General features: G+C 59.8%; 1 protein-coding gene across 3 annotated transcripts in view; it reads right to left on the bottom strand.

Moving 5' to 3' along the window:
* Positions 1-1,998: 1,998 nt before the first annotated feature.
* The window catches only part of KCNG2 (potassium voltage-gated channel modifier subfamily G member 2), a 72,648-nt gene continuing 63,324 nt past the window's right edge, over positions 1,999-11,322 (bottom strand). For all 3 annotated transcript variants that reach the window (XM_036823276.1, XM_036823278.1, XM_036823277.1), the window contains one exon: positions 1,999-3,493. In XM_036823276.1, coding sequence (XP_036679171.1) covers positions 2,705-3,493 — 789 coding nt within the window. In that variant the 3' untranslated portion in view covers positions 1,999-2,704. The remainder of the gene's footprint in view (positions 3,494-11,322) is intronic.

Raw genomic sequence — 11,322 nt, 5'->3', positions numbered from 1 at the left:
GGTGACATCTGACGTGGCCGCCCCCGGCAGCAGGGAGCCTCGGTGTGGACCCTGGAGCCCGTGTACTGAATCACGCAGGACAGGGGTCCTGCTCTGGGGGTGGATTTTTGTTTTCCTTCTGATAATGTGTTAATTGAAAATAACTATTTTAATTAAAAAATTAAGGCCGTAAGTTCAAATAGTAAAAAACCAAAAAGATATATGAAGGTGCCTTTTGGGGACTTAACTAATGAGCCAAGAAACGGCACTGACAAGGCTCCTGTGTCCCTCTGAGGAGCAAGCCCCAGAGCTGCCCTTCAGACACAGCAGAGTCACAAGCCCAGCTGCTGCCCCGTCCAAGAGAGCTCGGAACCCCGAGCTCTGGGCACAGCCATCCACCGGGGAAAGGGCAGACGTTTCTAACAGCCCCACGAGAAGTGGGGCTGCTAGTGAAAAAAATACATGAAGGTCACTTTTTCCCCAAAACCCTAAATGTCCTATTTTTTTATAGCTCTTCCTCTCAACAAGGATAGCATTTTGGAAATGGGAACAAAATGGTGCTGCTGCCCCAGCTCCTGGGGTGCGTGAGAAAGTCCATCTCATTCAGTTGAGCTTCTGAAAGCTTAGAGCAGATAAAGAGCTGCAAACGGTGCCGGCACCCTGCCCACAGCTCTCGAGCTGCCCTCGCCACCCCAGCCCTGGTATCCAGCTGGCCAAGAAGAAACTGTGTGTGTGTGTGTGTGTGTGTGTGTGTGTGTGTGTGTGTGTGCGCGCGTGCGCGCGCGGGGGGGATGCATTTTCCCCGAAGATAAGGGGTACAGGAATTGGGGCTATTTTGGAAGCAAACATGGGGGTTTCCAACCCTCAACATTGACAGTGGAGCACGTTCAGCCCCGGAGCTGCCCTGTTCAGTCTGAGTGGCACACGCGGGTCAGCTGGGGGTGGGGGAGGGCCCGTCGGGCCCAAGGGAGGACGCACAGCATGTGCAGAAAGCAGCCCTGAGGGGGAGGGGAGTGTTGGCTGATTCCTGGAGTGTCACAGACACAAGTCACCCCCTTAAACGCTTCACAGACGTTTGGGGGTCAACCAGAGAGCTCTGGCGGGGACCAGGATCCTGCATCCTGGGGCTGTGGAGCCAGAGGGTTCTTGGGGATCACTCTGGTTTTACCGGTGGGGAAACTGAGGTGCAGAGGAGTGTGCCTGGCCCACTCAGCCTGCCCACTGGTTTGGTGGCCAGGGCAACCCAAACCCAGTGCCCCCGCGTCAGCGCGTCGTGAGTCGGCGGGAACTGACCATCGCTCTCTGCACAGCACTTGGGGGGGTTGAGACAGCTGCACTCGCAAGCTCAGTCTCCTGCCCTCCCTCCCTCCCGCAGTGCTTTCCAGCGTTCTCAGCAGGTGGCCAAGGAAGCAGCGACAGCAACACCACGTCTTGCAGGAGACGCACAGAGCTGTCCCACAGGGGTGCCTCCAGTCCGGGTTTCCCTGGTGTGCATGAGGGAGCAGGCCGGCGGGGACCTGGCCACTTCCCGGCCCCCAACCCAGATGGGCAACCGAGGCCACAGCCAGCGGAGCCTGCCAGAGCGCAGCCGGCGGGACCGTGTCGGGGGGTCGGGGTGGCGGTGGGGAGACGGCACGGCCAAGCCAGCGGCGGGCGCTGCGCCCCTCCCCACACCCCCGCGGTTCCCAGCAGGACGGCCGACGGGCACCCCATCCCGTGACCCGAGGTGGCCTCTGGTCTCGCAGGGCGCCTGGGTGCCCTCAGAGCCACTGCAGCGGGCGGGGAGGGGGGGAGGACAGGGGACAGCTGCCTTGGGTCACTCCACCGCTGACCGAACCCTTGGAGGGAAAATCGGCGAGGCTCCCCGCCCCGCAGGAGGAAGCGGTTTTTTCCCGGACGACCAGCCGTGCTGGCTGAGGAGCGACGTGTCAGCGGAGAGTCCTCTCGCCTCCAGAGAAGCAGCGCAGTCACCCCGGGCGGGGGGCGGGGGCCGAGGCGCCCGAGGGCAGGAGTGGGGCCGGCTGACGTGCAGGCCTTCAGCTTTGCCGGGCGTTTTCAGGGGCGAACAGGTGAGGAGGGATCCCGGAAGATCCCCACGGAGCTCGTGCCAGGGAAGGGAGGTCAGAGGTCAGGGCTGGGACCCGCCCCCGAAGGAACTGGGGTGCTGCGCGCATCAGTGTCACACCTCTGTCCCTATCGCTTGGCAGGGACGTGGGCTTCTGCAGATGTGATGGGGAGATCCCTCTGATGGGGCACGGCCCACCGTGGGTGACACGGCAGGAGCAGGAAGGGGCTGTGCCCTCTCCAGCCCCACTGCGCCCCACCAGGGACGAGCAGGGGAAGGTCAAGGTGAGGCCTGGGGACGAGTGTGGCCTTCTGGCATCTGCTACAGGCTTGGAGCTTCCGGGATCGTTGCATTTATTTTTAGCTGGTCATCATGGACGCAAAACTCCAGAGACACAAGGAAAGCGGAGAGCGGGCTGGTGATGTTCCTCGGAGGTCAACTCTGTACTCAAAGCACAGGATGGCTTTGACCCCCGATTCAGGCCGGGGTCAGCCCCGGGCCAAGTTCTGGGCTGTGCGGGTCGAGCAACATGCACGGCAAAGGGAGCCGCGCCCCCAAAGTCGTCCCTGTCCCTCCGTGCGCGGCGGGAGGCGAGAACGCGGTTCTGGTCCTGGAGCTCCGGGGGAGCAGCCTCTTCGCCGGTGCCGCGGCCCCGCCGGGTCAGGGCGGCCCCGCGGATGCCCATGGCCCGGCCACGGAGTCCCCGGCCGGGCCGGCGCCGTCGGGGCCCTGCGAGCCGTCGTCCTCCGTGGCGGAGGCGGAGCGCGCGCTGTCCTCGCGCAGGGCGGGCTCGGGGCCGGCGGCGCGCTGCTGCTGCTCCTTGAGCTCTGAGTAGCAGCGCGAGAAGGTGTGGAAGATGGCGGTGACGGGCAAGGCCATGAGCAGGATGCCGCCGAGGATGCTGCTGAGCGCCACCACCTGGCCGGGGAGGCTGCGCGGCACCATGTCGCCGTAGCCCACGGTGGTCATGGAGATGACGGCCCACCAGTAGCTGGCCGGCACGCTGGAGAAGTCGCGGCGCGCGCCCAGCTCGCGCTCGGCCAGGTGCACGAGCGGCGCGAAGAGGGCCATGGCCACGCAGAGGAAGAGCAGCAGCAGCCCGAACTCGCGCGCGCAGCGGCGCACGGTCAGGCCGAGCGAGCGCAGCCCCAGCGAGTGGCGCGCCAGGCGCATCACGTAGAGCACGCGCAGCGCGCGCAGCAGCCGCAGCACCAGCCCCGCGCGCTCCAGCAGCTTGCTGCCGCCCGCGCCCGGCCGCGCCGCCAGGCCCACGAGCAGCGACACGTAGAAGGGCAGGATGGCCAGGATGTCGATGATGTTGAGCGGCGTCCGCAGGAAGGCACACTTGCTCTCAGCCTGCAGCGAGCGCAGCAGGAACTCGAAGGAGAACCAGGCCACGCACACCGTCTCCAGCACAAAGAGGCTGCGGCACCTGGGGGAGCACTCGCCCTGGGGGGAGAAGGGGACACGTGCTGGGGGCAGGGAGGCCTGTCCCTCCCGGGCTGCCCTTCCTCCTGACGCCCAGCCGTGCACATGTGCCACCGCAAGGGCAAGGGCTGTAAACCACAAAAGCCCAATTCCTGTAAAAATAAAAACCACAAAAATTTACTAGGAGGTTGGCTTCCCACAGGAGAGCAAGCAGAGCTCAGCTGGCCAGCTCCCCAGCAAAACCAGAGAAAATCGTTAAAAAACAACCATTTAAAGCCTCTGGAAACACTCCTAAGGACAACAGAAAATGAAAAACGTATTCAAGAAAATCTGTGGAAACTGGTTTAAAAAGGAGAGTCTTTGGTATTTGAACCAAGACTCCCGCAGCGTCCCAGCTCAGCGAGGAGGGGGCTCCGCTCCCGAGGCTGCAGCCACCAATGCAGGGCTCCCTGTGCCCCGTGGGCTGAGTCCCCGGGGAGTGCGGCTGGGAAGAGGGGCACCTGCTCCCACGCAGCCCCCACTCCTGCAGTGGAATGGAGGCTGTGCCCTGAGAACGCCGGGACCCCCAGAGCCCTCGCCCCAGCTTGTCAGGGTGGTTCCACGCCAGGAGAGACGACAGAGAGGACCGCAGCCCGCTGGCTCCCCGTCCCTCTGCAGGGCACTCAGCTCAGAGAATGGGGGTCACCAAGGAAGGAGCCTGCCACTGCCCCACCCCCAGGCCCAGAGCCCTGGCACAGAGGTGTTGTGTAGGGGAGACGCAGACTGTAAGAGAGATGCCCCTGATCACTTCCCAGGGGAACTGACTTCATTTGCAACAGAAAATGGTGACGTTCAAACCCAAGGGTGCTCTCAAGAGTGATAGAGGTTGCAGTGAAGGGAAACAAGAGGACATTTGTGGATCTAATGAAGACACAGCCTAGGCTGTGGGGTGGCCAGTTTGCAGGAGAGAACTGGGGTACAGAACTGGAGGAGCCCTCCTGGGGTCAGAACAAATATCAGCACCGACCTCAGAAACTGTTCCATCCTAAGAGCCACAATGTGGCTGAGCTGGTTTCTAGAGGAATTTATGCCCAAGGGCAGTTGAAAACAATAGAGCGATCAGTCAGCAATCAGAGGAGTTTCAAAGTTCGGTCAGGGAAAGAGACCCAGTGCTACCAACCCAGTGTCCTCCCAGGGTGACTGCGCCTCTCAGAGGAGCAGCGGCAAGGGCTGAACACGTGTGCGTGCGTGCGTGCGTGCGTGTGTGTGTGCGCGCGCGCGCGCGCGTGTGTGTGTGTGCGCGTGCGTGCGTGTGTGCGTGCGTGCGTGTGTGCGCACGCGTGCGTGCGTGCGTGTGCGTGCGTGCGTGTGTGTGCGCGCGCGCGCGTGTGTGTGTGCGTGCGTGCGTGTGTGCGTGCGTGTGTGTGTGTGCGCGCGCGCGCGTGTGTGTGTGGCAGGGGGCAGGGCAGGAATAGACTTCACTAAAATAATCCAACCAATCACTAAACAAGCAAATAACAGGAACGTGCCCTGAACTGGGGGGCAGGGGAAGGCAACAGCCAGGGTTCCTAAACTGTATTATCTAAAATGCCTAGTTTTCAATAAAAAAATCATAGGGCAGGCAAAGAGACAGTGAAGTATGACCCATACATCAGAAAAGGAATCGGGCAACAAAAACTGCCTATGAGAGTGACCAAACGTCAGATTGAACAAAAAGTTTCAGAACTGCCATTATAAGTACATTCACAGAACTAAGGAGAACTTGATTAAAGAAGTAGTGGAAGGTATGACGACAGTCCATTGCATCAGATGGAGAGTATCAATAAAGAAAAATTTTAAAAGAACCAAGTGGAAATTTTGAAGTTGAAAAGTACAATAACAAAAAATTCACTATAGGAGCTCAGCAGTGGATGTGAACTGTCACAGGAAAGGTTTGGTGAACTTGAAGATCGATTGGTGACGATTACGCAGGCTGAGAACAGAGGGACGCAAGGATCGTGCTGGCACCAAGGAATCCAGGTACCAGCAGGAAGGGGAGAGGAGAGAAGGAGAAGAGTGTTTGAGAAACCGTGGCTGAAAACTTCCAAATCTATTGAAAAACAAGGACCTACACGCCCAGGAAGCTCACTGAGCTCCAGCAGGGAAAAGACATCACAGGAAAAATGCTGACCGCCAAAGGCAAGGAGGAAACCTTGGAAGCAGCAGACACCGATAGGTCACCTGAGAGCTCACTGCGGTGAGATTACGCCTACATCTCAGCAGAAAGCAGTGGGCAACGTGTTCAAAGTGCTCAGAAAACACCCGCCTGCCCGAGAATCCTACATCCAGCAACGCTGTCATTACAAAATGAGGGTGACATAAAGACTTGCCCAGATAAACAAAAACTGAGAGCTGCCTTACAAAAACTCTAAAGGAAGGTCTTCAGGCTGAAAACCAGTGATCCCAGAGTCTTCTTAGATGTGATACCAAAAGCAGGAGCAAACAAGATAAAATAGATGAATTAAACTTAATCAAATTTAAAACGTAATCGCTTCAAGGACACTGTTATGGCCTGAACTGCTCCTCTTCAAAATCCTTCTGTTCAAGCCCTGACTGTTAGTACCTCAGAAGGTGAGTTTTTGGAGATGAGGTCTTTAAAGACAATCCACAGAATGGGAGAATATATTTACAAATCATATACGATAGGGACTTGTATCTAGAATATAGAAAGAATTCCTACAACTCAACCATAAAAAAAGACAAACAACCCAATTAAAAATGTGGGCAAGGGATCTGAATAGACCTTTCTCTGCAGAAGATACACAAGTGGCCAAGAAGCACATGAAATGGGGCTCAACACTGTTAATCATCAGGGAAGTGCAGATCAAACCCACTCGAAGGTCCCACTTCACACCCACCAGCGCGGCCAGAATGAAAGAGCAGACAACAAGTGCTGGAGAAATCAGGGCCTCGTGCACTGCTGATGGGAACATGCAACTGTCCAGTCACTTTGGCTGTTCCTCATACAGTTCCTCACGTGACCCTGCAATTCCACTCCTCGGCGTGAGCCCAGAGAAGTCAACATGCATGTGCACACAGAAACTACACGGATGTTCGTGGCTGCATGACTCACAGAAAGTGGAAACAACCCAAGTGTCCATCCGACGACTAATGGATCAACAAAACTTGGTAGCTCCATACAATGGGACATTATCGGGCCATGGAAAGGAATGAAGCGCTCATTCCTGTTACGACACAGACGAACCCTGAAGATAGTTCAGAGTGAAAGGATCCAGTTACACAAGACACGTGCTGGATGGTTCTGTTCTCACGGATCCAGAACAAGGACATCTATAAAGACAAAGTCGATCCGTGGTTGCTTGGGGCTGGTGGGGGGAGAGATGGGGCCGGGCAGTGAGTGCTGAAGGCACTGGGTCTCTTTTGAGAGACAGAAATGCTCTAAAATCAGACGGTGGTGATGGCGGCACAACCTGTGAACATATGAAAACCCGCTTAATTGTGCACTCAAACTGGGCAGATTGCATAGTGTGTGGATTATATGTCAGCAAAGCTATTTTTTAAAAAAGACTTATTAACTAATCCCAGAGTGTGTGGCTGGCTGGGTGGGGACAGTGAGTGGGGACCCCGGTGTCGGGGCTCCGTGTGCAGGGGCGTCCAGAGCAGAAGCCAGAGAGCGTGCAGACCTCCCCAGCTGCCCCCGTCTGGCCACGTCGCACCTCTGCCCCCGAGCCCCAGCCAGCCCAAAACCCCTCCCCAGGTTACCTCTATCACTGCTGAGGAACAGGAGGGAAGGTCAGGAGAACACACCAGACTCAGCGGACGCCCCTCACGCTCTCCGCTCTCAGTCTCGGCCCGGCTCACACCGGGCGTGAGGGGACCCGGGGCCTTGCACCGTCCCCACCTGGCTCACGTCCCTCTGAGTCCCCGCCCAGCAAGAAGTGGTGACCTTCCATCGCCACGCGGACCGGAGGTGAGGACCTGCCTGGTGCTCCCAACAGGAAGCAGGTCGTGGTTCAGAAGACATTTGCAGCACTGGCCTCGGTGCCCTGAGGGCGCACAGGTGAGCAGGACCCCGCAGGGCTGCTCCGCAAGCCGGACACCAATGTGTCAACGGTCTGCAGGGGACCTGGGGCACCCCGACTCCCGCAAACCTCTCCGATTTGCACTTTCTGAGCCAGCCTCCCAGCGCCCAGGGCGATTTATGTGTATCGAGCGGAGCCTGGCGTTCTCATTAATGAGCTGTCTGAGCGCAGCGCCTTGACCTCTACATCAGTCACCCTCCCGGTCGTGCGCCTGGAAAAACCGGCCATGTGCTTACTTCCTCGTGTGGCCCCGGACACAAGGGTGGGCCCCAGGGAAGGTCACAGCTTTAGGATAAACCCCTGGATGTCACTGGGCAGGTCCATCCTCAAACAGAGGTGGTGCCGGCTCCAGCTGGACGAAGGGCTCCCACCCCATCTCGGTCTCGGACCCGCTCGTGGGGCGCACAGGTGGAAAAGCGGAGTCCACTCCCGAGCAGTGGGGGGTGGGCGCTCCAAGCCCCAACGGTGAGCCTGGGGCACTCCCTTGTCAGGCTCTGAGAGGTTGCAGCACCCCCCAGGCGGCGCTGATGCCCCGGGCCTCTGACCACCTGGCACGGGCCTCCCACTGGGCCTGGGGCCTTGGGACACAGCAGCTCCAGGAAAACTGAATTTAGGCAGGAAGACGCAGCTGGGGCCGCGGGGACTGACAGGGTTGGAAACCCTGGGCGGGGGAAGGGGACCCGCTGGTAGGTGAGGGGGAGGGGAGGGTGGAGCCCCGGGTCGTACCTGCCTCACCTGCTCAGGACTCTGATGACCTCAGCCCAAGGGGTGCTTGGGGGTCCCATGACCCACCGGCCCAGGAGCACCCCCGACGACGCCCCCTCGTCCGGGCCGACCTTGGGCTCTGGGTCCCCCATCATCCCTGGGCCAAGTGCAGCCGCTGGCTCCCCTTCAGGTGGGCTGCGGCCACGTGTGCTGGTGGGGGGAGGGACAAAGGCCCCGGCCCCCCGGCCCGTGCTGGAGGAGCGACCCCAGTGCACCGGCCTGGAGCCAGATCCATCAGGTGGGTCCGGGAAGAGGCGTACTGTGGGCGCCTCCCCTCAGCCCCTGAAGGACCAGCCAGGAGGTTCATTGGAGGGAGCTATTTCTGGAACTTTTAGTCCAGAAAATGACGCTGATTTATCATAATTTGACACATCTGGCCTATTTGGCCAAAACTGGGTCAGCGGTAAATCTATGTTCCGCGGGTTCACCCACTTGTGAAGGCCCCACTGCCTGCACTTTCACTGACGCCGGTAATTAGGCCATAGCTGCCCCGCACGGGATGCTGTGCGCCGGCCTCGGGGCGGTGCCGCCCCTGCCCGAGCCGACCTTTCACACCCTCCCTGCCCAGCTCGAGGCTGGGGGCCCCGGTCGTCTCCTCCTCGTGCCCTTTGCTCCCCCGGGGGCTGACCGTCGGGGCCGGACGGGGCGTCTGCTAACGGCTGCCACCCCCGCCGCTGTCGGGGCGGGAGGGGAGGGCTCGGGTCTCGGGGGCTTGGGGAGGACACGGAGACTCCGGAGTGGTCGTTTCCGGAGGGAGAGAAGGCGGACCCTACACCCCGGGACGGTCGCGGGCAGTGGGGACCTCCGTGTCTGGTCTCAGTGGGTGGGACCGTCTCACCTCCACACCACCCTTCGCGTCCCCCGGGGGTGTTCCTATGAGAACTGCAGGGCCACCTCTGACCCCAGGAAGACGACCTGGAATGTGCCAGAGCCACTCTAATGGACCAACGACCCCCAGAGCCCAGGGAAAGGGCTCCCCCTTCAGAATCACAAGCACCTTTCGGCTCCATAGAGGAAACACAGGAGCAGCAAAGGGAATCCCAGGACCCAGAGCCCCTTTCTCTGGCTGGGTCGCTACCACACTGGAGCCCTGACCCCCTCTCGGCCCCTCCACCTCCGGCCACCCGTGGGTGCGGGGGGCTGAGGGCGCATCTGCCATAAGGAACCCCTGGGCTCCACAGGCTGGACCACGCGCGACCATCACAGGCCCGCCACTCACTGGGACCAGGTGCAGTGGGTTCTCACTGGGGATGCAAGAGCCGGGCTGGGGGTGGGAGGCAGGGTCCCCCACAGGCAAGGGGGGTTCCTGAGGAGGGGGGAGAAGGGACAGGGAGGTGGGGGTGGCCGGGACGGCCTCGGCGGCTGCGGAGCCCTGCGGTGGCCTGGTCGTCCTCTAGGGCAGGAGGCCAGAAGCACGGCGGTGGGGCTGAGGTGGCAGCTGGATGGCGGTGGGCAGGGCCCCCAGCACTGGAGGCAGGGCCTTCTCCCCAGGCTGCAGCTCCCCCCGCACAGCCTGCACTGGCGCCCCTCATGGGCTCCGCCAGGGCTCCCGTGAGGCACCGCCACCTCCCCCAGGGCCCTGGGTCCTGCCTGGTCCCACGGGAGACTTCCCTTCCCGGGGAAAGGCCGCAGGCCGCCGCGGCCCCTCCCCCGGGACGGGATCTCGGCACCAGCCTGAGAGTCTGTGCGTGATGCTCTGGCAGGCGCTGCCCTGGGCACTGGGCCCCTCCCCTCTCCTTCAGTTCGTTGTCCTTCTGGAATAGTCACTGGGCATCCTTCAATTCCTTGTGGCTCGAGAACCGAAGGCCAGCTGCCCCCAAGGCAGCAGCTCTGTCACCGCGGCGGCGAGTCTGAGCTGACCGCAGACGTGGACGCAGGGCGTGTGGCCACGCTGTCCATGTCCCCGCACGTCCAGAAATCTCGAAGCCACACATCAGATTCCGTGCCGGACGCAAACCTTACGTGAACACTATCACCCACCGTCACCGAAAAACCAACCAAACGAAACTGCTCGCGTTCCTCCAGGGCTGCGGCGGCCTCTGGCTGGTAGACAAGGACATTTTCACGTGCATCAGAAACTGCTGAGCTGTCCCCTCAGGAGCCCGCAATTCACCCGCTTCCCCACCAGGCCAGGGTCACGGGGCCACTGCCCCAGGCCAAGGATCGAGAGGGGCCCAGACACTGGGCAGAGTATAAATCGGTACGAACGTCTCACAGATACATCTGCAAAGCCTTCACAGGTTGCGTACCCTTCGACCTGGAAAGCCTGTCTGGGGAGCAGGTTCTCAGGGACCGTCAGACACGTGCCCACAGGCTTACGTGGAAGGATATGCGCTCCAGTGAGGCCGGGGGTGGAGCCGCGGAGCCACCGCTACCATCCCCGAGGTCCCCGCGCCGCCTCCTTACAGCCAGGCCGTCCCCACCCCGACCTGGCAACCACGGATCCCTCTGCCTTTTCCAGAACGCCTCATAAACGGACTCACACCGCGTGTAGACTTCCGAGTCTGCTTTTCCCACGTCGTATCCTGAGACTCGTGCTGCTTTGCGCTCTATTGCTGACGGCTTGTTGCATGGATGTGCCAGTTAGCCCTTCACCCGTGGGTGTGCATGGCGGTGCCTTCCAGTCTGGGGCTGGTGCAAGCAGCTGGGGGCTTTCGTGGAGACACTTTCATTTCTCTTGGATAAATACCTAGGGGGGTGCTGACCCCGTGTAACTGCACTCACTCATTCATTCTACAAGCTTTTTTGTGGATTTCTTGGGATTTGTGTTCATAGTTTTATTGCTTCCTTTCCCATCATATACTTGTCTTTCTTTTTCTTGTTTCAGTGCACAGGGTAGGACTTCTAGAACGATGCTGAATAAATAGGCTTTATTCCCAATGGAAGGGAGAAAGCATTGTCATTTATCTTTCATCATTACGTATGTCATCAGCTGTAGGTTTTTTTAAATAGGTGTTCTCCACCAGGTTAAAGAAATTCCCTCTATTTCTAGAATTGAATGTTTTTGTTTTAATCGTGAATGGA

Source organism: Balaenoptera musculus, chromosome 14 (assembly GCF_009873245.2).
Source record: "Balaenoptera musculus isolate JJ_BM4_2016_0621 chromosome 14, mBalMus1.pri.v3, whole genome shotgun sequence".
NCBI classification, from domain to species: domain Eukaryota; kingdom Metazoa; phylum Chordata; class Mammalia; order Artiodactyla; family Balaenopteridae; genus Balaenoptera; species Balaenoptera musculus.
This window is presented reverse-complemented; position numbering and strand designations above follow the sequence as displayed.